Raw genomic sequence first — 22,350 nt, forward strand, 5'->3', positions numbered from 1 at the left:
TTCATCTCGTGGTGGGATCACACTGGCCCCTCATCAACATGCTAACGTTGCATCATGGGTACTCGGAAGTCATCACTTAATTGTCGACAAGCATCACAGCTGGTGTGATCTCATTTAAAGATGGTCCCTGTAGTTTTATCTAATGTCTTAGAGAATAAACCTAAAACAAGGGCTGGAGTGTGTGGGGGGGGGGGGGGTGAGGAGCCCCTTCTCTGCTTCCTATTCTATAAAAGTGTCGTCATAAGCAACGAACATGACTCAGCGTTTACGATACCAGGAGGCTGAAGTGATGTCATCGGCCGTAATTAGTTTTAATATGCAAACACGTGTTTTTCCTGCTGTGACATGTCAAAATAAAATGTCAGTGACTATTAATAGACATGGGAAAATATTTTTTTGACATTCGATTTTATATTGACTTCAAATCTGAGCAACAGACTGTTTACTAATTGTTTTGCTCTCACTGTCTGCTCTGTGCGTGTGTGTGTGTCTGTTGTACCTAGTATAGGCCTATTTCCCAGTTATTGGCCGTCTCTTCCTGGAAGGAGCCTGTATCATGTGAATGCAGCCAGAAGGAGAGAGAGAGAAAGAGTTTCATGACCTCAGCTCTATCTATCCCCCCTCTTACCTCTATCCCACAGCACACACACACCGAGACATAAGCAGCAGTGGTGAATCAAGGTTCCTGTTTTATGGGTAAACACACATCAGTGGTCTGGCTCAGGTCACTAACCAGCCTGCAATCATGTCCTGTATGCTACACGGGTCTCCACACAGGCCAAACATGGACACACTGACAAAACCTGAACACTAACTGACACTTTTCTTCTGTGTCATCTGTTTGCCTCCAGTGTTTTTTTCACCATCCCATATTTCAGCAAACTTCCCGTGAGTCACAACCAGGGGATCGATAGCTTGGGACTAACCATGGCGTGGTTGCCCTCTGGACCTCGGGACAGCATACCAGCAAACACACACTCTCTCCTCGTACAAACACAACGATCACCACCCACGACTCAGGGTATATATTGTAGTGTAGACACTCTCCGCTGGGAGGCCTGGGTGGGTGAATGCACTGAAGGATGGCCATGCTTTGCAAAGCTGTGGCAGACGGACTGCTGCTCACTTTGAGCCTCGCTCTGCTGGGGTGGGGAGCCAAGGGGCAGGGGAGTGGACGTGGTATGGTATGTTCAGATGTTAAAATTCTCTTATAAATCACTAGCTCCTCTTTGTCATAACCCGGCTCACGAGTCATTACAAAAAATGGGATATGAGGTGTGTGAGTCTCATCAGTAGAGATTTGTGTTGCATGTGTTTAAATAATATATGTGTGTAGCCATTGGCTGTATTAAAAAAAAGGAAATACATTTATTAGAAGGTGGATTATATGGTGTACGAATGATGTTTGTTAAGCTCTGAAGATGTGCATAGTTCCAGTATTGATTTTTCTCATTGCAAAATCAGGAAAAAGGTCACAATCAATAAGTGGTTTGACTTATCTGTCGCAGAGTTTCTTATGAGATTTTAAAAAGATGTTGTCGAGGGTTATAGGAATGGAGGCTCGTAAAAGTGCTACAAACTCTGAATCACCTGGACGCTACTTGTAATTCAGCTGCCAGTTGTTTCCCATAATTCATAAATAATAACTTAATAAAAACGTAGGACTTTGTTTTTGTGACGACAAATCAAAGCAACGCGTCCAGTTTTTTATTTTTCTTCTTTCAGATTTCATTACAGCCACTGATCTCTCTCTCTCTACTATCATTGATTGCCACTTAAGAATTTTAAATGACTGCACTTCTCTTATTATGTTATAATTAAGGCCTTTTTGTTGAATCAATCATTTAAAACAAAATAAATTAATCATAAATTAATCCCTCATTCCTTTGGTTACAACCACAAATAAATTAGATAAGAAATATACAACATTTTATTCACATTTTATTTTACCCTGTCTTGCATTTTGGATAGTTTACAGCCCTTTGGTTGTTTTTGACTAAAATCAAGATCTACAGTCATGATTTAGTGTTAATGTACTTGTGTCTTCCAGAGAGAAGTGTCGGGCAGGTCCACTGTCTACCTCAGCCAGGACAGGGACATCTGGAGCCCACTGATCCATACAACAGTCAATCTCAGTCAGGTCAACAGGTATGTCACCGCCAAGCTTCCATATCCACTGCTCCGCGGAAAATCTGGGGTTGGGGAGCCAAAAAAAAAAATATCTGAAAATTATTTAACGGGAGCTGTGAGCTCATTTGAATTTGGCAGAAAACTTTCAGAAAAAGTACCACAGGAGAATCAGGGAGAGCGAGTGCAGTTGCAGTGAAGAATTCTGGGCCCAAATTTGTTCCTGGCTCCTGGATCCCATATTTCTAACAACATAAATATTACATAACCCTTCATTATATTGGCATTATATTCTCCAAATGCAGACTCTCTGATCTATTTCTACCGTTATTACCTCTCTGGCAGTGGCACTGGTCTCAGTACACTGGGCAAATATGAAAGGATCTTTTTTTCCTCTCATCCATTCAATTTTATTCTAATGTCTTCTATTCTATCCCTGCAGCGTCAAATCAACCTTCCAGCTACGGACGTTTGACCCAGAAGGTGTCATTTTCTACGGAGACACCAAAGACGGAGAGGACTGGTTTGTTCTGTCGCTGAAAGACGGCCTCCCTCTGATGCAGATGAGCAAAGATGACATGCTCGTCAGCGTGGCAGGAGGCCCCAAACTCAACGACGGGAAGTGGCACACGGTAAGTTCCCAGTGCAGAATGCGACAAATGGCCAGTTTGTTAGAACAGACTTTTAGAGGAAGTCTGGGTCTGAATTTCTTCTTCCTCTCGTGCTGGCACCAAGCTGGAGGTGAGCAACAAGGGGCAGTTTGTGATCCTGGAGGTGGACAGCTCCATTGGGCTGGTGGTGGGCATGCAGTCCAAGATGATGCAGGAGGGCATTTCAGGCAAACTCCGAATGGCCCTCGGCGGGATCCTGATGGACAAGGACAAGATGATTGTGGAGGTATAGTGGGGTTTTTCTTTGCCTTGTTCTATACACTACATGAGTTGTTATATGATTATGGCACTTGTCCTAAACTAATCTATAAGACATGTTTCTGCTATAAATATTCCCATAAAAGGAACATGAACCCAGGCAGAGCAGTGATTACAATTAAGCCCTGTATTAATATCTGTATTAATGAGTCTGTTAGTTCATCCTTCCAAATGCACTCTTGCATTCCTTGTTGTGTAGTTCAAGCCGCACATGGACGGCTGTTTGCGGGAAGGCAGCTGGCTAAACCTCAACGTCCCCTGGGAGACGGAGGCCGATGAGCTCTGGCCCTGCCATGAAAACATCCAGCCTGGCAGCTACTTCCCCGGCTCTGGAGTCGCCATCTTCGACACCTCAGGTGGGAACACATGGTGCCCTGTCGCACTAGAGATGGACAAGTGCTTACACTTGATAACAAGCTTTCCATCTGGCCTGGATGAATGACAAAGCATCTGAGGCATAGATAATATTTCCTTTCAGCTTTCATGTGATTCAATCAGATTATTAATAATGAACATGGCTTTTACTGGATAGTCAACAGTTCACTGCAACACAAGTTCTACTAATTACATTAATCATAATATATATTTTGCAGTTTTCCCCTACGACGAAGATGATGGGGTCATAATTGAATTGGCGGGTGATTTCAGTCACATGGATGGGACCATTTTCAGCATCAAGGCTCCTGGGCGAGAGCTGACGGTCTCTTTAGTGGCCAATAACAACACAGAGGTACGCACACACATCCGACCTGAGTTCACAAGTTGTTGCTCGACTCTGTCAAAGTTACTTCCTTCGTCTCTTTCTTGGATCCGCAGGAGGTCACGCTCATTTTGGGCGAAAGGAAGATCAGCATGAGAAAAACCTTAAAGAGACTGAGGCTAACGTTTCAACCAGAGATACTGCAAGTGTATCAAGAGGAACCAAAGCTCAGTGATTTAAGTGTCACTTCATTGAAAAACCCTGCTGTTCTGAGCACATGGAGAGAGGGACGTCTGGCTGTTGGAAGTCTCCTGGGTGAGATCAAACTGCCTTTTTCCAAGTTGTCTGTGCAGCAACTGCCTTTATATCTTCAACTAAAGTATGACCAGAGTAGATACCCATGCCAAGGCCCAACAGTTATGAAACCAAATTCAATAAATCCACATATTTATTTGGATCTGCACCAAAAACTCGAAATTATCAGTCCCTGGGTCATGTCGGGAAGTAGATTTAAGGTCCTGATTAACCAGAGGGAGGGATTTGATTACAGACAGAGTAAATACAAATAAAAAAACATTAATTGCTAAATAGATAACAAAGAAAACATTCTTAAACATTCAGTTGTGATCAAAGATATATCTGCAAGGAATTCTGTGGCATGTAATCCAAGATCACATGAGTTTTCTTCATTTTTCCGTTTTAACTTTTAGGCGACGGTGACGACAACGTTGGCTCCCACTTCTTGACGGGCTGTCTGAAGAACATCCAGGTCCAAGGGAAGGACCTGGATCTGGATTTAGCCATCAAACTCAAGTCAGTGTCCTCTCACAGTTGCCCTGCGTAGAAAGTATGCACGTGCAATATGTGGAACAGATGTTTGTGCAAAATGACATTGACACTACTGCATATGTAAAGGGCAAAGTTGTATACACACTGAAATGCTGTTTGGGTGAATAACAATGACATGAAGACCGCTAAACTTTCTAATCAGGCAGCTTATACTCATTCTTTAGTGGAATGTGTGATTTGTATGTTATCACCTCCAGAGTGGTGAGAATTTATTCTGAAACATAAATAGAAGTATCTTCCTCTAGTCCTATTTTAACCAAAAATTAGTTATTCTCTGACCTTGCAACAGCGTGTTTCTGAATCAAATCGCTTTAACAGACATGAATATTAAATTTATTTCTGCAATTTAGGGAAAATAAACGCTAATGCTGCTTTTGAGGGGATTCAGACACTGTGAATAAATATTAATAGGAAATCATGGCCAGGATGGAAGAGAGGAGATCAGAGACATGGATTTTGCCCCCTCTAGTGGACTTTTACAGGCAGTGTTAGATTTACCCTCCATTCTGCATATGATACAATCTGATACAAAAATTACCTGTTGGTTAAATCAAATCAAAATCCTGCTTAAGAGACAAGAAACCAGTTATAGTTTCATGGACAGTATTCCCCCCCAGCACTCTGATTGTTAAATGGCTGTGTTCAATAAAAGCATTCAAGATTAAAATGTTTCTATCTTATTAGATAATTGTGTTCGTCATGAGACTAAGATGAAGATCAGATCACTTCACATATTATGGCTGATTACTGCAGAAAAGCAGGATTAGGTTAATTAATGTAACATTAACTCCTTTAAATGAATGAATGAATGAATACACATAGAAAAGCTTGTTTTCTCAGTAAACTGAAGATTTTGGAAGTTGATCCACTCAGTGCTTCCACTTCAACTGTAAGTGGATTTATTGGCAGGTAAAATCAACCTATCTAATAGGAAATACTGTTGTTACTCATGAATATTTTACTTTGAACAGACATTACATCATGAACAGATCATTACATTAAATAGATTTATTATAGATTAGCCCTAAAATTAAAAAAACTTGTGCTTGCATGTTAAATATTTGAATTTACAGTTAAATTATAATATAGTTCACGATAATCGTGTGAACATAACTATTAAAAATGAAAGTAATAGCTTTGGTTATGTCAGTCTCGCGCTCCTCGGGTGTGGTGTGGTCCTATGGTGCTGTAGGAATCTGCCGTAAGTCAGGACAGTACTGTCGCGAACCGCGACTGTCGCGAACACACTGGCCGCCCGTTGAAGATGGCGGCGGAGCTGCATCCGCGGAGCGGAAAGCTTATCGGCCTGTCTAACTCGAACCGAACCGCCCAGCGCAACCAGCCGGTCCAGGAGTTCAACCACGGGCTGGTGCTGAGCAAGGAGCCGCTGAGGGACCGGGATGTCTTCACCGTCCGCATTGACAAGAAGGTAAACAACACCAGGCCGCCGCCGCCGCTGCTCCTGCCGAGCGGGGCGAGAGCAGCGGGAGTGCGGGAGCGGCGCTGGTGGGACGGGCCGGGGGTCTGTCACCGTCCGCAGTGACGAGCCGCCGCTGCTCGGGCGCCTCACACGGCTTGACACCGACCGCGGCTGTCGCGTCTGCTCAGCGGTGAATTGCACACACAGCCATTCATTCAGCCGGTGGACAGAGGCGGAATAACCGCCGCGTTATGTGTGGAGATGCTCCACGGTTCTCTGAGCTAACTGCGACCTGCATGTGGAGCCTCGGTACGGTCAGTTAGCCATGCTAATGAACCGCTAGCATCGGTCCCATGCTAACCGGGACTAGCATCTCTGACGGGGCTCTGTGGTTTGTTGACAGGGACGTGTTGTTGTGTAATGTGCCACAGGAGCTGAGTTGTTAACGTGGTTGTGTTCAGTGTTATGAAGGAGGCACAGTCGGTCTCTCTAATGATGCTGCAGTGCTGCCATCACACCAGACGCTCCGAGCTTCTGCTCCCAGTCTTACTGATAATACACCGAGGTGCATGTTGAAGGTATGAGCTTCTCTCCTTCATATTTACATCCAGACATCATCACCACTGAAAGCTAAACCTCGCTAATTACACATGTGTCAACATGTACTCCCCCCGTTCATTTGCTTCTGACCTTTGCTGCTTTGTCACTTTTTATTTGCATCTATTCAAAGAAACTTTACAACAGAAATCGAGAAACATAAACATGATCTCGTGGTGTATATATATATTATATTCTATAGTCTATGTCGTTATCGGATTGATCCTTGTTTGTTGGTCCATTCCTCAGGATCACATCATCCTATAATCCAGATTCATGCATTTAATTTAGATTTCTTTACACCAGTTTTTAGTCGTAACAGTTTTTTTACAGACAATGTGTAAATACATTTTGCTTGTAATACTACTACAACACACATACTACTACCCCAGATATCTCATTATTGTCTCTCTCGAAGTGAACATCTATTCTCCTTATCAGCAGTCATGTGCCTACAGAATCTTGAACACTACTGTTTCATATGAAGTTGTTTATAATGTGAGATTAGAAGTAACCCACAGTTAGACATGGGGTGTTCATTTTGCTTTAGCGTTGGTGGTTAACTAAGGTTTGTGCTCTGTGCACTTGTCTTTCCATATCAGGTGAACTGCTGTGCAGTGTTTACGTTTAGGCTGCGTTCAGTGTAGGATAGCTTGTCCGTTGTAATGGCTTCTTCCTCCGCAGTCTGCCAAAGAAACCTGCTGGGCTTGTCGACAACATGGCAGCTCTGGAGCCTGTGCCAATGCCACAATACACACACACACACACACACACACACACACACACACACACACACACACACACACACACCCCAACGCACTTACAATGGCAATGTGTCAGGCCAAGACTAATGGACACAGCTTAATCCAAAAAATTACCATGCAGAGGCTGAGCTGCATGAGTTCCAGTAAAGCTAAACATCTTATGTTGTAGGTGAATAGCGCCTAAGTGATTATCCTTTATATGCTCAGTCTGATAAAGGCTCCGATAAACGGCCTCATGCTCTGTCATGGCATGCACTGTCTTTCTGAAAATCAATAACTTTCCATCACTGAGCACACAGACTGGCATGACTGCCCATCCTGTCTGCTGACGTCCGCTCAGCCACTGTGGAAGTTGGAGAGTGAGTGCGAGAATGAAGAACTGGGAGGGTTTAGAAAGTGATCTAAATGAATGCTCCAATGTGGCAAGAAAAAAACTTTCATTAGGCACATCATGTATTTTGCGTATCATTTGGAAGAACTGGAGATGCCCTGTTGCCTGAGCCGGTCACAGGCAGTTATAGCTGAAACAGTTAGTTGAATTTATCAATCAATGAGATAAAGTATAATCCATGATTTTAGAAATTGTGATAAACAATTTTGTAACATTTATTGACCAAACAGTTAACGATGTGTGGTACAGTCCAATCGACAGATTGATCAATAATAACAATGACCCTCAGTTGCAGCCCTGCAGCCAACATTAGCATTAAAATACAACTTCATTATATTTGTTGGCGATGGTTTTATTTTTTCTAAGAAATGTTGTAGTACAACTGGCAAATGGTCAATACAATGAAGGTTTTAGTAAATGAATGGTTTTGAAGCCTTACTTGTTTCCCCCTGCGTGTTTGTCGGTTTGATTGTGAACCGGATTATGCAAAAACTACGGAATAGATTTCTGTGAAATTTGGTGGAAAGATGGGGCCAAATAAAGAACCCATTAAATTCAGATATATTTACGGGACTGATATCTACCAGTGTTGTAATTTGGTGCAGCTTGAGTGAATTTAAAAGTACTATTTGGCCTTTGCGGGGGTATTTGCTCTACTGAGAGCTATTGTCGTCATACTTACAAATATACGTATTTGTTTAAATTTGTAGAAGCTTGAAAAATAATCAACGCTCCCTATTTGAATGCATTCTGTGTTACACTTTAATTGTCCAGATCTTGTGAGAATTTTTTAACATTTTAATGTATTGCTTGTTTTTGTGAGAATAGAGATTTCAACTGTTACATTTTGTCTCTGTGTGTGGACGATCAGGCGGATGAGAAGTCTCTGCGGGCAGGCTTGTCAGTGCTTTTTAATCTAAGACACATGCAATACATTTTTCATTGTTTCAAACAGCAGCTCAGTGGTCCCACTTGACTTGAATGGTTGTATCCTGTAGTTATTGGGCTTTTGAACATAGAGAGCGACTTCAGAGGCAGACACCCACGGTCGGCTGTTACATAAGTGAGCTGAGCGAGGGAAGGAGATGTCTGTCTCCTCCGCACAATGACCCGGTCAGGCTGAGTTTTACTACAAAATCTGTTAACCCACATACCTGGGCTGTCGTAGCACACTACCTTACATACAGACGGCCGCAGAGCTCAGGAGGACGCCAGGGGAGCAGATGAAGGAGACGAGGGAGGACAGGACAGGACATCATTTTTAAAATAATATTGATCTCAAAGGAAATTTTGTGTCCTGCTTTCTCTTTTGCACAGAGGTGAGCTGCAGGAAAAAAAACATCCCAGGAGCAGGTTGGGCTTCAATGATACCCTCAAGGTCACTTCATTGAGGTGGATTTCTGCCAGTTTAAACTCGAGTCCTGTGGTGTAGCAGGGAGAGACGAAAGAAGAGTTGCTTCATCTCACACCTTAGATTCATTTTGATTCAATTCTTTTCGCTTGAGGTACAAACCGCATAGCTTTTCGTCAGATGTTTTCTTTCTCCGGCGGGCAGCAGGTCGAGTGAAGCCAGGAGATCACTCCTCCTGAGTGAGATGACGTGGGTTCATGCCCCTGTGTCGGCAAACGTCTGCCAGACCGAAGCATCTCCGAGCAAGGTTGTGAATCTCCACCAGCTGCATCGACTCTGTGTTTTAGCTGACGCTGCATGAAAAAATAGAATTTGCCCCCCGGAGATCAATGACTTAACACATTATTGAGAGCTTATGTTGAGTTTTGTGTTTCTGGGAGGAAATGGATATCACAGGCTGCTTGTTATGTGATATGAGTTCAATGTCATGCAAAGACACAGAGTTTTGCAGTGGAGTGTTTGTGCGGTGGGAAAACAGTGGTGGGAAAGATCATGGAAGTGAGGCTGAAATATTGTTAGCTCTGTGTGCATATGCTGAACACATGAGCATCAGTGGTGTTAGTTCACAAGCTCAAGGATGTTTCTGTGAAAAAAGAGAAACTGCATAATGGTTTCACCTGCGAGGGAAGGAAAGATGGTATCGGAACATCGTGTCCAGTCGTGTCCAGTTGTTTAGAAAACCTGTCATATGACAACTCACAGAACCGAGGACTTAAAATCCCCTCAGACACAAAGATCCCCATCAAATTTAAACAAGTGTGTGACCAACATGTTTGGTACGGTGCTAAAATTGTTTTTATAGAAGAGGTGCCTGCGGAAATGTTTTAATGAAATAAAAATATTTGGCTTATTAATCTTTAGAGGAAATGAATAGTGGTTATAACAGATCTACTCACCTGTTTTCTGTTTCCTGTTTTATTTCCTTTCAACATTTCAACCACATCTGTCTGTAAGTGAAGTCAATTTGACGAAGGACAGGTATATGTAATGTATATAGGCAGAAACCTAACATAATTATTTTTATATTATTCTTATGCCAGAGTAATCTTCTCAAACAAAACATGTGTAGCACTTTCTAGCCAGAACATCATATTGCAAGTCTCTCCACTGTTAATATTACTCTATATATTTTTGTTTAATCTATGATGGCAGGATGTATTCATTTATTTTTTTGATCTGGTCTCTTGCACCAGGTCTAAATATAGGACGGGATGTGCACACAACTAATATGCTTTCAACTTCTCATTCTGGAAGTAGGAAGGTGACGCCGTGTCAGCACCAGTGCTCTCTGTTCTTGTTCTACTAATGAGAAATATGTTTGTTTCGCCCTGGGTTCATTTTTAAAGATTCAAGGATTTCTACTACACTTGTCACATGGATCAGTTTTTCATTCACGTGTTACAGCGCGTCCAATCCGTCCTGCTTCATTTTCAAAGCCGTGCTCCTTTGGCTACGTTCTTCACTGACAGAACGACTAAAAATAACAAGATGGATCATACAACAAGGCACACTTTGTTTTCCATAGATAGATGCTTTCCTGTTTTTAGCTCAGTACCTGACTCTTTCAAGCGGTCCCACTCCCACATCACCGCTCAGATGGTTCCTCTCCGAGTGTGTTACAGCTGCTGAGAAGTGTTTAGTCATTACATTCTCCTCCTGAATCTGATGTTAACATCTTGTCCTGAATCTTTCCTTTATTTCCCCTCAGGTGAACTCGTGGAGCGGTTCCATTGAGATTGGCGTGACGGCATTGGACCCTGCCAGGCTGGACTTCCCCAGCAGCGCCACAGGCCTCAAGGGCGGCTCCTGGATCGTGTCTGGCTGCTCAGTGCTGCGAGACGGCCGCTCCGTCCTGGAGGAGTACGGCCGCGACCTCGACCAGCTAGCCGAGGGCGACCGCGTGGGCATTCAGCGCAGCTCCCGTGGCGAGCTCCACCTCTGGGTCAACGGGCAGGATTGCGGGGCGGCCGCCAGTGGCTTGCCGCCCAAGCTCTGGGCCGTGGTGGACCTGTATGGCAAGTGCACTCAAGTGACAGTGGTGAGCTGTGAGCCACCGCCGCCCTCTGCCGAGAGGGAGAGAGAGACAATAGAGCGGGACAAGGAGGAGGATGAGGAAGATGAAGAGGAGGAGGAGGAAGAGGTGGTGGTGTGCGGAAGTCGGGAGGATGGAGGGGTCACGGCACTGATGAATGTGGCAGCAATGAATGGAATGATGAATGGAGATGAAGGTAGGGAGCATTTTTATCCATGTTTCTTTTGTTTGTTTAACTCTGTATGTTAGATTGTTTTCATCCATTGTGTCTGTGTCTCTGCTCTCCTGTCAGTGCCTGAGCTTAGCTGCAGTCACAGCAGACCAGACAAGTTCCCCAACACGCTGGAGCCCGACACAGGTAAGAAAATCCTCCTCTGATCAGCCGATTTATATTTTGCAGCATGAACAACAACCGTTCTCATCTTCCTTTCTGTCCTCAGTTCTAACGGAGCACCAGCTGTTTGACGTCTTTAACAACGCAATAGTATCTTTTTATCGCTCTGAGGACGAAGGCGGAGGGGAGGATGGTGGAGGTGGCGGAGGAGGTGGCGGAGGAGCAGGAGGAGGAAATACAGGAACTGATATCTCATCCAGAAATGACAGAGGGAGCAGCAGCGGAGGTGGTGCAGTGAACAGTGACAGTGGGACAGGGACAGGAGGAGGAGGAGGTGGTGGTGATGGTGGAGAAGGTGGAAATACTAATAACAGTCCCACTAGTAATGGAGGGGTGGGGCCAGGAGCTCTGACCGGTGGGATGACAACCAATGACGCACTGCTGTTCCACGAGAAATGTGGCACACTGATCAAACTGAGCAACAACAACAAGACGGCGGAGCGGAGGAGACCGCTGGACGAGTTCAACAACGGCGTGGTGATGACCAACCGGCCGCTCCGACACAACGAGATGTTCGAGGTGAATACAATCACACTTAATGCAGTTTGTTCATGCAAGAATAATGTAGTGACAGATTATGAATAATGTGATTACAAGATGGGTGACATAACAAACTTAAATATCACTAATGTATAATTAAATTACCTTGATATTGATCATTTGTTGCATATTTTAAAATATACTAGATGGATAACCATGAAACTGGAGGTGGGAGGTTGCATTATGGGATGGGGAGTTATTTCACCACAATTAAGTAACTGCACTATTGTCCAGTGGGTTCTTGGTTTATGATGCTTGAGGCGTCATCAGAAGAGATTCAATGTGTTTACGTTGTTTGTTTGTTCAGATTCGTATTGATAAGTTGGTGGACAAGTGGTCAGGCTCGATAGAGATTGGTGTGACCACACACAACCCCAACAACCTGGACTATCCTGCAACTATGACTAATCTGCGCTCAGGTAAAATACACACACACACACACAAACACAAATGAACTGTTCTAAACAGAACATAAGATGTGTGAAAGAGATGTTTTTCTTTCTTCTCAGGTACAATCATGATGAGTGGCTGTGGGATACTAACCAACGGAAAAGGAACCCGCAGGGAATACTGTGAATTCAGCCTTGACGAGCTTCAGGTTTGACACCACACATGCAGACATTGATACACACACACACACACATTTCTTTCTGCCACCTACTGTGCATATCTGTCTGTTTTTATATCTCCATCAACTACTCCCATCATGCTTTAGGAGGGAGATCTCATTGGGTTGATGCGGAAAGCCAGCGGAGCGCTTCATTTCTACATCAACGGCATCGACCAAGGTGAGACACATCAGGAAGCCTGATGAGGGAAAGAAAGCTCAGAGTCCAACATGAACATATCTGTTTTTTTATTTTTTATTATCCTTATGTTGACTTATTGTAAAATAGTCAATAGTAATAAAGATGTAAGTTAAAAAACTGTAACTGAGAATGTTCTTGTTTCGACCCCTCACTGCTTGCTGTTCCTCCCAGGTGTCGCGGCAGCCCAGACCCCCGGCGTGGTCTACGGAGTGGTCGACCTCTATGGCATGGCCGTCAAAGTCACTATCGTCCACAACCACAACCACAGCGACCGCCTCAGACGCAACAACGCTATCATGAGGGCTCTATCCCCGGATGTCGGTCGGCCACGGCCGTCTCTCTCCCTCACTCCCGACCCAGAGGGGCCCGACCGCCTGCTCTTCCACCCCAACTGTGGCCAGAAGGCGGCCATCATCAGTGACGGCAGGACAGCGCTGCGGCCACAGTGAGTCCACCTCCTTTCTGCTTCTGCTGGGTCGTCTCGTTAACCCTGAATTATTTACAGGTTTTTTATGTGTGCATGCTCAATTTTGACTTGTTCTAATGAAGACCTTGGTTTTTGTGGTTTTCCTCTGTGTTCTGCGACTGTTCATTTTCTTATTCTTTATTTATTCACTTTTGTTGTTTTTTCTGAACAAAATACAAATAAAAACAACTCACTGTTTCTTATTGCATCAGCTGATATGATGACACAAATGTTGTCTTGTAAAAAGTGGTAAGAATTTTTAGTTCATGCTCGTATAAATACATTTTCCAGTTTCCAGAGATTTTATTCAAATTCATAAAAATAAAAAAATAGATAACAGCACAGTTTTTGATGCTCAGGAAGATGGAAACACATTTCACTCTGTATGTAAAAGCTCTGTAGCCAGCCAGATTTCTTTTTTTAAATACGTCTACTAATCACCAGTAAATGTAGATGTGAGTCAATAATGAATAATTTATACAAACGCCTTATGTGCAGTCATTTTAGCACGAAACATCAATGCACTTACGAATGAATGTCACTATCTACACAGTGCGACTGATGACTTCAATCACGGCGTGGTCCTGAGCAGCCGGCCCCTGCGCTCCAATGAGGTGTTCCAGGTCCGCATCGACAAGATGGTGGACAAGTGGGCGGGCTCCATCGAAATCGGTGTCACAACGCACAACCCTGCATACCTGCAGCTGCCCTCCACCATGACTAACTTGCGCTCAGGTGAAAATAAAACCCAGTAATCAGGTTTTCAATCGTTTCTGCTGAAGTACCAGATGACAGGTGGAAGATTGTATAATAAATGTTTAAGTCACCAGTAGTGTTTACAAAAATAAATGTGAAAACCATTTATTGCAGGGACCTGGATGATGACAGGTAACGGCGTGATGCACAATGGAACAACAATACTGGACGAGTACGGACACAACTTGGACCGGCTCAAGGTGAGTGATGTTATTTTTATAACTCTCAGTTACTTCCGGCCTATTTACCCGTCACACAGTAAAGTTTTATTTACTTTCTGCTTTCTGTCTTCCTTCCTGCAGGCGGGTGACACAGTAGGTGTGGTGAGGAAAGAAGATGGCAGCCTCCACTTCTTTGTGAACGGCGTGGCTCAGGGCCCAGCAGCCTGGAACGTCCCACCTAGTGTCTATGCCGTGGTCGACCTCTACGGGCAGGCTGCTCAGGCCACCATCATGGACGACATGGGTGAGAGAGGGAGGCAGACACTTTGGAGGCTCAAATCACTTGATATTCTAAGTCCAGCGTGTAACCTTTTCCCCTCTTTACCTTCTCCTTTGTTAGTGGACCTCCCCCCTCTCCCAGAAGACAGCTCAGAGGGTCCCACGGCCATGTCCCCCGGGAGCCCCTGCTCAGTGGCTGGGATCACTACGACTAGCGACCTGCGTTTTCACCATTTACACGGCACCAACGCCGTCATCACGAACGGGGGGCGCACTGCCCTGCGTCAGAACTGCCGCAGCGAGTTCAACGATGCTATCGTCATTTCCAACAGGTGATGAAACACGCGACGAGTAACTTTTGAAGATTTATGTTCATCTATGGATCATTACACATAATAAGCAGATTTGATAGAAAGAGGATTTGAAACTTCAGGATTTTAATGTATTCCATTCTTGTAGGTGCCTTCGAGACGGAGAGCTGTTTGAAATCATTATTCAGAAGATGGTGGACCGCTGGTCGGGTTCAATAGAAGCAGGTGAGATATTTCCGTTGTGTCCAATCATTTGACCTTTTCATGATCTTTCCTGTCCCTTGCTCTGATCGATGTTACCTCACATTTATTTACCAACATTTGACATGTTACGAATGTGTTTATTTCATGTGTAATCACTGCTGCTGTACTCAATCAGCGCTGTCTGTGTGTGCAGGAGTGACAGCCATCAGGCCAGAGGAACTCGAGTTTCCAAACACCATGACTGATATTGACTACGACACTTGGATGCTCAGGTAGAGTGAATATAAACATTAGAAAATTGAATCACCATGTTCATCTATTGTCTAGTTCTAAAAATGATGTGTATATATAAAGGCTCATTCTGAGGTCAAGAAAAGACAACAATTCTGAGTTTTAGTCGATTATATGATCACTATGAATTTTATGTATGAAAAAGGAATGTATAAAAAATATATATATATAATCAGGTCGTGGAATGTAGACTTTTAGATTCTTCAGCATTTTGTCCAGTGTTTACCATTACATTGGAGATTCATCCTTTGTTTCCTCCTCCAGTGGAACAGCCATCATGCAAGATGGCAACACGATGCGCAACAACTACGGGTGTGACCTGGACTCTCTGACCACGGGCTCACGGATAGGCATGATGCGCTCAGCCAGTGGTGACCTCCACTATTACATCAATGGCGTGGACCAGGGTGTCGCCTGCACCGGTCTGCCACCAGGTAGATAATAAAAGACAGAAATGTGAAATCAGGACACATTGAGTTTAAATACCACTGACTGAAATTTTGATTTGATCATCTTGCACTTCTTCCATCCCTTTCTGTCTCTCAGAGGTGTTTGCAGTCATCGACCTGTATGGTCAGTGTGTTCAGGTGTCCATCACCAGCTCCTCAGGTCCCCTGGACAACAGCCTCTGTACCAGCAACATCACTGAGAAGAGCTTCCCCATCCACTCTCCAGGTAATTACCATTGTTTGCCCATTCACACAGCAATATTGGACTAAAATGAAAAAATGGTGAAAAGTTCAAATTTCACATCTGTCTTCTTCTCTTGTGTAGTAGCAGGCGTTGCTCATCGGCTCCACAGTAAACACGGTAAGAACGTGGTGCTGCTCGGTGAGGGCTGCCAGGCCGTCAGAGTCGGAGGTTTTGCTCACGGGATCGTGTTCAGTGCGAAGGAACTCAAAGCGGACGAGTTGTTTGAGGTAAGAGACATTCAGAGCAACCACTTTACCCGGAAATAAACATTATACCCACTCTGTATGTGTTTTTTATAATATGCCATATTAAGCTCTTAAAAACTGGCAGCAACATATATTAGAAATATACTCCAATAAAAATGTAGTTTCTTTACGAGCTGGTACTTGATTTCTTCTCTCCATTGTGTCTGTCTGTAGGTGAGGATTGATGAAGTGGACGAGCAGTGGTGTGGCTCGCTGCATATCGGTCTCACCACACTGGCGCCCACGGAGCTGCCGTCCTGCCCGCTGTCAGGTCTCTCGCCCTCCCTCCCGCACCTTCGCACCAAGGTCACCTGGCTGTTCTGCGGCTCCGAGGTCCGTCGCAATGGGGTGCTGCAGCGCCAGAACTACGGCTGTTCACTGGACCGTCTGACGGTAAGCTGCACTCTCTGAGCTACTGGACAGATAGAAGCCACACGTGACTAATTCTTGCAGCTCTTCGTGGAAATCAGTTAGATTTACAATGTCAAGGATCGTTTAAGGCAAAGTAACATTGTCCTGGATACTAACCCTGACCCTAATCACAACCCTAACCCTAATTTCAACCCTAACCCATATTCACCATAGGGTGATTAACTCTGCGCTGGTTGCTCAAAATGTGCTGAAATTCGGCGTGGGTGCCTGGTAGGCTAACCTTTATTAATCACGAAATGCTCAAGTCTCTACGACTTTCCAAAAAAAAGTAATTCAAAAATAACTTGTACTTTTTTTTTAAATTTTGGGTGGTTTGACCCCTTCTGAAGGCCGTAGAAGCTCGGGGATGGTACCAATGGATCGGGCATACCCACATTAGTTTAGATGGAACCAACTTCCAAGTCTCTATGACCTTCAGAAAAAAAGTTATTCAAGAATATCTTGATCTCCAGTGGGTCTTGGTCTTAGTCTTACTCTTAGTCTTCAGGCAAAATGTAAAAGAGATGCATTGTCAACTTGATGTTTATGGACTAATATTCTGTGGTGACTAAATTATTCAAAATTTCAGTCTAAAAAATTGAAAAAAAACTGCACCCTTTTCTGAAATTTCTGGAAAAACTGAACCGTGGAGATGATTTTTTTTGCTTCATCAACACTGTACAGGTTTCTCTGACACAGTAAAGATAAAGACTAAATGTGTGATTCCAGGTTGGGAACCGTGTGGGCGTGAAGAGGTGCAGCGATGACACCATGCACATCTTCATTGATGGAGAAGACATGGGATCTGCTGCTACTGCAGTGGCCAAGGTACGCACACACTCTCTCTCTCTCTATGCACACACACTGTGTAATAGTGACTTTTCCCCACGCTGCCATTCAGCACTGCTCTCTTGCTTCTTGCAGAATGTTTATGCAGTGCTGGACCTGTACGGGCGGATAACAGCGGTGTCCATCGTCAGTTCCTCGTTGATGGAGGACATGGAGAGTGTGAAGGAGCCCTCGCTCTCCTCAGAGAGCTGCAGTGAGGGAGAGGAGGACAGCAGCCCAGTCAGAGAGGTAAGAGCCAGAAGAGTCTGTCTGCAGACGTTTGGTCAGTTTGGCACAAGGATCTGTTAATCACATTTTACTTCTAATATTTTTAATCAAATGTTATTCAACACATCACTCGTTGTGTCACTCCAGGTTGAGACTGAGCCATGTGCACTGGTTCCCACTGTCATGGCGTTCCTGGAGAACCACGGCAAAAACATCCAGTTGTCCAACCAGAACCTGACAGCAGCCAGAGTGTCGAGCTACAACCAGGGCCTGCTGGTCACTGCTCAGCCGCTGGCTCGCCAGCAGCTGTTCCAGGTACTGCACGGTTTACTGCCTCTAACAGTGAATTCCTTTTATTTAGATAATTGATTTTGTAGCCTGTTGATATAATACTTACATTGATAATAATGCTAAATAAAAGCACATATCTTGTGTGCACTGTGCATCAACAGCCTCTTTTTGGTTCCCAGTTTCAGATCGATCGTCTCAATCCATCATGGACGTCATCGCTGTCGTTAGGGGTGATAGGCCACTCCCCCGACCGGCTCAACTTCCCCTCCACAGCATGCTGTCTCAAACGCTCCGCCTGGCTGCTGCAGAGAGACTCTGTCTTCCACAACTCGCTAAAGGTATGTACACAAACTTCAGAAACAAAAATCTGTACCATGTCAAAAATGATAATACATTTTTTGTCATGCATAAGAAACAAACATTCAGCCTTACTGACTGTTTGATCGATCTCAAATTTATTTTGCTTATCCCCTGACTCATAAATATTTTTCTCCTGCTCAGATATGTGAGAACTATGGTCCTAATCTGGACACTTGTCCAGAGGGGACAGTGTTGGGTCTGCTGGTGGACGCTAACAGCTGTCTCCACCTCTATGTCAATGGCATGGACCAGGGTGTGGCAGCACAGGACATCCCTTCACCTTGTTACCCCTTCATCGACCTCTACGGCCAGTGTGAACAGGTCTGTGCACCTTCTTACAATTTCAGTATCTTACAGGGTGTATACATATATATATATATATATATATATATATATATATATCATATTTAGGTTCAGTGTGTAGAATTTAGTGAAATCTAGTGGTGAGCTGTCACATAGCTACCACCTAAAACCCAACGTGATAGGCACATGAATATTTTGTTGTCATGGCAGGTCACCATAGTAACCAACAATGTGCCAGCTGTGGGAGGAGAGAGTGGTGAGACCCGCTGTCAGGGGGACATGGAGAAGGCAGACATGGTTGACGGTAAGAAGGCTTTTCTTTATTTTTCTTGATTGACCAGTTTCGGTTAAAATAGTACAATGTGACTAAAGACCTAATGAAAACATCGCAGTCTAGTAAGTCTTTTAAAATATGATAAAAATGTCAAAGTGCAGCGTTGCATAAAAAGTAGTTTGCAGTACTTAACATCACCACTAGGTGTAACACTAGTCCTTTAGTATGGAGTTGTTTCTGTTTGCAGGAATCAAAGAGAGTGTGTGCTGGACGCCGCCTCCAGAGGTCAACCCCAACAAGACGTGTGAATACCAGGCACTGTGCTCACGCTTCAAGGACCTGCTCACGTTACCAGGTGAGTTTAAGCTCCGCCTCTCCACTAAAACCAGAACAATCACTTCCTGTCTTCACCGCCACCGTTCATCGTTCTTTCAGATGGCTACTTCAGCGAAGACGCCAAGTACAACCTGTGCTACTGTGAGTCCTGCCACAAGCTCCGAGGAGACGAGGCGTACTACAAAAGAGGCGAGCCGCCCCGGGACTACGCCCTGCCCTTCGGCTGGTGCCGCTTCGCCCTCAGGTGAGGGGACAGTCTCTCGTTCAGACGTGTGAATTGTTGGGAGAGGAAAACGTTGCGGCTCTCTAGAACTGTGTGTGTGCTCTTTGTGCAGGATTAAGCCCCACTGTGAGGTTTCTAATGCACTGAAGAAGTGGCACATCGCGTACCACGGCACGAGTGTCGGAGCCCTGCGACGCACGCTGGACCACAGCGAACTGCTGCCTGGTAGGAAGACTTCTGATTCCTCTTCTTTCAAGCACACTTCAGCCTCACTGGTGTTTTCTGACTATAAATAATTCCAGAAACTGAAATTACTGTTGCACTCACCTGCATCAAGTGTGTGCCTGAAACTGAAGGTGTGTAATTTACGCGCTGCAGGGACGTCGTCCATCTTCTCGGTGTCTCCGGTGAAGGCGGAGGGGCCAAACGGCTACAGCGAGCCAGAGGAGAACAGCGCCCCAGGCAGGGAGGTTCCCAGAGTGCACCTCTCCCCCACCATGCGCTACTCCGGCTTGGAGATCTTTGCTCCCAAAGTGCAGTGAGTCCACCTGTCTGGAGAAATTGTGTTTTGACATGTTACAGTGAAGCGACAGGACACTTACCCAAACGCTCCTTTTCCAGATTTCAGGACCCCCGCTCTCACCGCAGCCACCAGGCCCAGGTGGGATTCCAGGTGTGCGTGCGTCCAGGCTCCTACAAGGTGGGGCCCCAGACGCTCGGCCACAGCGAGCCCCTGGACCCGCGCTTCAGCAACTCGGAGATCGAGTGGATCACCAAGGAGCAGGGCGGTACGCTCCTCTACGGGCTGCTCGTCCGGATCGAGTGAACGGAGCAACGAGGGAGGCATTAGGGTGGAAGGGAGAGGGCGGCGTCGTCATGGCGCTCCTCGTACTTTTGATAAACTGACAACCAAATCCAACCCCTGCCTTGAGCGAGAGACTCCTCTGGAATCCAGCTGTGGATTGTTGACAATTCAGCATTATTGATTTTTTTCTTTTTTCGTTTATTTTGTTAGTTGTTTGCTCTCGGACTCCTTTAACGGCCGGGGCCTACGGCGGTTTCAAAGAAGAACAGACACTGCCTGCACTTTATGTTTCGGACACTCGTGGGCGATTTTTTTAAAAACGAACTTCTCATCGACACGACACGTTTGTTCATTCACTGCAGTTTTTTTTTTTTCTCCCTCATTCTTCCCGGTATCTTTTTTTTTTTTCTCCCTTCATTCTCACAAACAGAATTTTTTTTCTTAATTTCTTTCTGCACTTATTTTAACAATCATCACATCTGCTCTGGTCAGTGTTTTACTTTAGGAGGAGCTGTCCCCTGCCAACCTGCACATTAACGGACCGTCGCCTAAAAAGAAGAAACGTGGGGCAAGTACAAAAAAAAAAAAAAGAAGAAGAGACAATGTTTTCACAAAAATATAGAAACCGCAGACACTTGAATCTGACACTGAACCCGAGAGTGTCTTGTGATTGTGACTTCTTTACGGGCGGATTTTAAAACTGGAGGAAGAAAAAAAATGTTTACACATGTACCACTGTATGTTGCTGTCCTCTACGTGTCTCCACGGTAACAGTCGGGCTAACCTATTATTCATGTTTGCGTTTTTTTTTTTTTTAAAAGGACCCAGTGTCATTTCCTAATCAGACGGAAAACTGGAAAGAATTGTGAAAATAGTTTGAGAAGCTAAAAAAATAGATATTGAATGGAAATAATTCTCCAGCCTGACAACTTTTGTGCAACCCGTGATATTTTTTTTTTGTGCTACAAATTTCTTTACGTCTATATATTCGGTGGGTTGCGACACAAGGATTCAAAGGAAGCATTAGACATTTTGGTAAAAAAAAGGAAGATCACACCACTGTCACCTCTGTGCAGTAAATATTAAGCTACTTCCGGAGAAACGCCGGCCCGGACGACTTAGGGAAGCGGCTGTACGTTACATTTTAGTTTCAGTAGGAAACAAGTGGCATAAAAATTCCCAGAATGCCATTTATTTCTTTTCAAAGTTAGTTCAACAGACAGACGCCAGAAGAGTGTTTTTCTCCGCTCCATACCTCCCTTCGATCCGTCATGTCGTACTGTTTACCGCGCGGGACCTTTTCAGAGCCACAACCCAGGAAGCAACAAGATCAGCAGGACGTCTGCACACCGCGACCTGCGCTGGCGTTTACACGTGAATGTTAATTAGGGCTCTGTGGTTCCATTACGTCAAACATCGCACATTTACATTTGTCAGAAATGTTTATACAAGCGTTCTACTTCATCTGAAACCTCCACTTAGAGACTGATTGTATGTGAAACAGCTTTCCAAAGCGTTATTTAGTTTTTCTCATCGTTCTCAGTCCTGTTGCCAATTTGTGCTGCAGAACATGAACCCCTAACGTGTTTTATATTTTTAAAGGCACAGCTTCGACGAGTCAAACTCAAAAAAACAACAAAGAAGCTCGGACACCTTCTCAGAGCTGCTGTGATCCGACTGACAGAAGATCTACGGGGTTTTGCGAAGGAAAAAAAACTTCCAATCAAAAATGTGAAAAATATTATTATTATTATGGGTTGTTTATGGCCCAGTGCTGCTTTGTACAATTTGATTTGTATCATTTTTGTTTTCTGTATGTTGCGTTGTACAGGCTGTTACATAACAAATCATATCTTCCTGATTTATAAATAATGAAAATAAACTGACAGACAGTATGCACAGACTGGTGGTGGAAAGAGTGA

At 44.4% G+C, this 22,350-nt stretch overlaps 2 protein-coding genes across 4 annotated transcripts; both read left to right on the top strand.

Annotated features, from left to right (window-relative positions):
* The first annotated feature begins 976 nt into the window (after positions 1 to 976).
* Positions 977 to 5,274, top strand: shbg (sex hormone-binding globulin). The gene is made up of 8 exons (XM_020109352.2): positions 977 to 1,184; positions 2,051 to 2,148; positions 2,570 to 2,759; positions 2,863 to 3,024; positions 3,256 to 3,412; positions 3,650 to 3,786; positions 3,873 to 4,071; positions 4,467 to 5,274. Exons 1-8 carry the CDS (start codon positions 1,083 to 1,085, stop codon positions 4,598 to 4,600), a joined length of 1,179 nt encoding a protein of 392 aa, XP_019964911.2. The 5' UTR covers positions 977 to 1,082; the 3' UTR covers positions 4,601 to 5,274.
* Positions 5,275 to 5,782: 508 nt separating this feature from the next.
* Positions 5,783 to 22,331, top strand: neurl4 (neuralized E3 ubiquitin protein ligase 4). Of its 3 annotated transcripts, none has more exons than XM_069518854.1 (29): positions 5,783 to 6,034; positions 10,897 to 11,416; positions 11,513 to 11,578; positions 11,661 to 12,133; positions 12,462 to 12,573; positions 12,664 to 12,752; positions 12,870 to 12,942; positions 13,135 to 13,408; positions 13,983 to 14,164; positions 14,300 to 14,385; positions 14,488 to 14,650; positions 14,747 to 14,957; positions 15,085 to 15,161; positions 15,316 to 15,412; positions 15,696 to 15,865; positions 15,978 to 16,106; positions 16,209 to 16,351; positions 16,544 to 16,762; positions 17,510 to 17,608; positions 17,705 to 17,857; positions 17,984 to 18,151; positions 18,307 to 18,465; positions 18,629 to 18,808; positions 19,001 to 19,094; positions 19,312 to 19,419; positions 19,500 to 19,644; positions 19,736 to 19,848; positions 20,002 to 20,161; positions 20,245 to 22,331. In XM_069518854.1, exons 1-29 carry the CDS (start codon positions 5,870 to 5,872, stop codon positions 20,447 to 20,449), a joined length of 4,833 nt encoding a protein of 1,610 aa, XP_069374955.1. In that variant the 5' UTR covers positions 5,783 to 5,869; the 3' UTR covers positions 20,450 to 22,331. The 3 variants fall into 3 exon arrangements, with proteins under 3 accessions (XP_069374955.1, XP_069374954.1, XP_069374956.1); XM_069518853.1 differs by having other exon boundaries at positions 5,784 to 6,034; positions 16,206 to 16,351; XM_069518855.1 differs by having other exon boundaries at positions 5,785 to 6,034; positions 15,334 to 15,412; positions 16,206 to 16,351.
* Positions 22,332 to 22,350: the final 19 nt, after the last annotated feature.

This window comes from Paralichthys olivaceus, chromosome 22, assembly GCF_024713975.1.
Source record: "Paralichthys olivaceus isolate ysfri-2021 chromosome 22, ASM2471397v2, whole genome shotgun sequence".
Lineage (NCBI taxonomy): Eukaryota > Metazoa > Chordata > Actinopteri > Pleuronectiformes > Paralichthyidae > Paralichthys > Paralichthys olivaceus.

Coding starts and splice junctions, on each gene's coding strand:
- shbg (XM_020109352.2), top strand. CDS start 1,083: ATGGCCATGCTTTGCAAAGCTGTGGCAGACGGACTGCTGCTCACTTTG. Junction 2,760..2,862: donor ACGACGGGAAGTGGCACACG/GTAAGTTCCCAG, acceptor GCTGGCACCAAG/CTGGAGGTGAGCAACAAGGG. Junction 3,787..3,872: donor TGGCCAATAACAACACAGAG/GTACGCACACAC, acceptor TTGGATCCGCAG/GAGGTCACGCTCATTTTGGG.
- neurl4 (XM_069518853.1), top strand. CDS start 5,870: ATGGCGGCGGAGCTGCATCCGCGGAGCGGAAAGCTTATCGGCCTGTCT. Junction 14,651..14,746: donor CACCATCATGGACGACATGG/GTGAGAGAGGGA, acceptor CTCCTTTGTTAG/TGGACCTCCCCCCTCTCCCA. Junction 15,162..15,315: donor GTCGGGTTCAATAGAAGCAG/GTGAGATATTTC, acceptor GTACTCAATCAG/CGCTGTCTGTGTGTGCAGGA.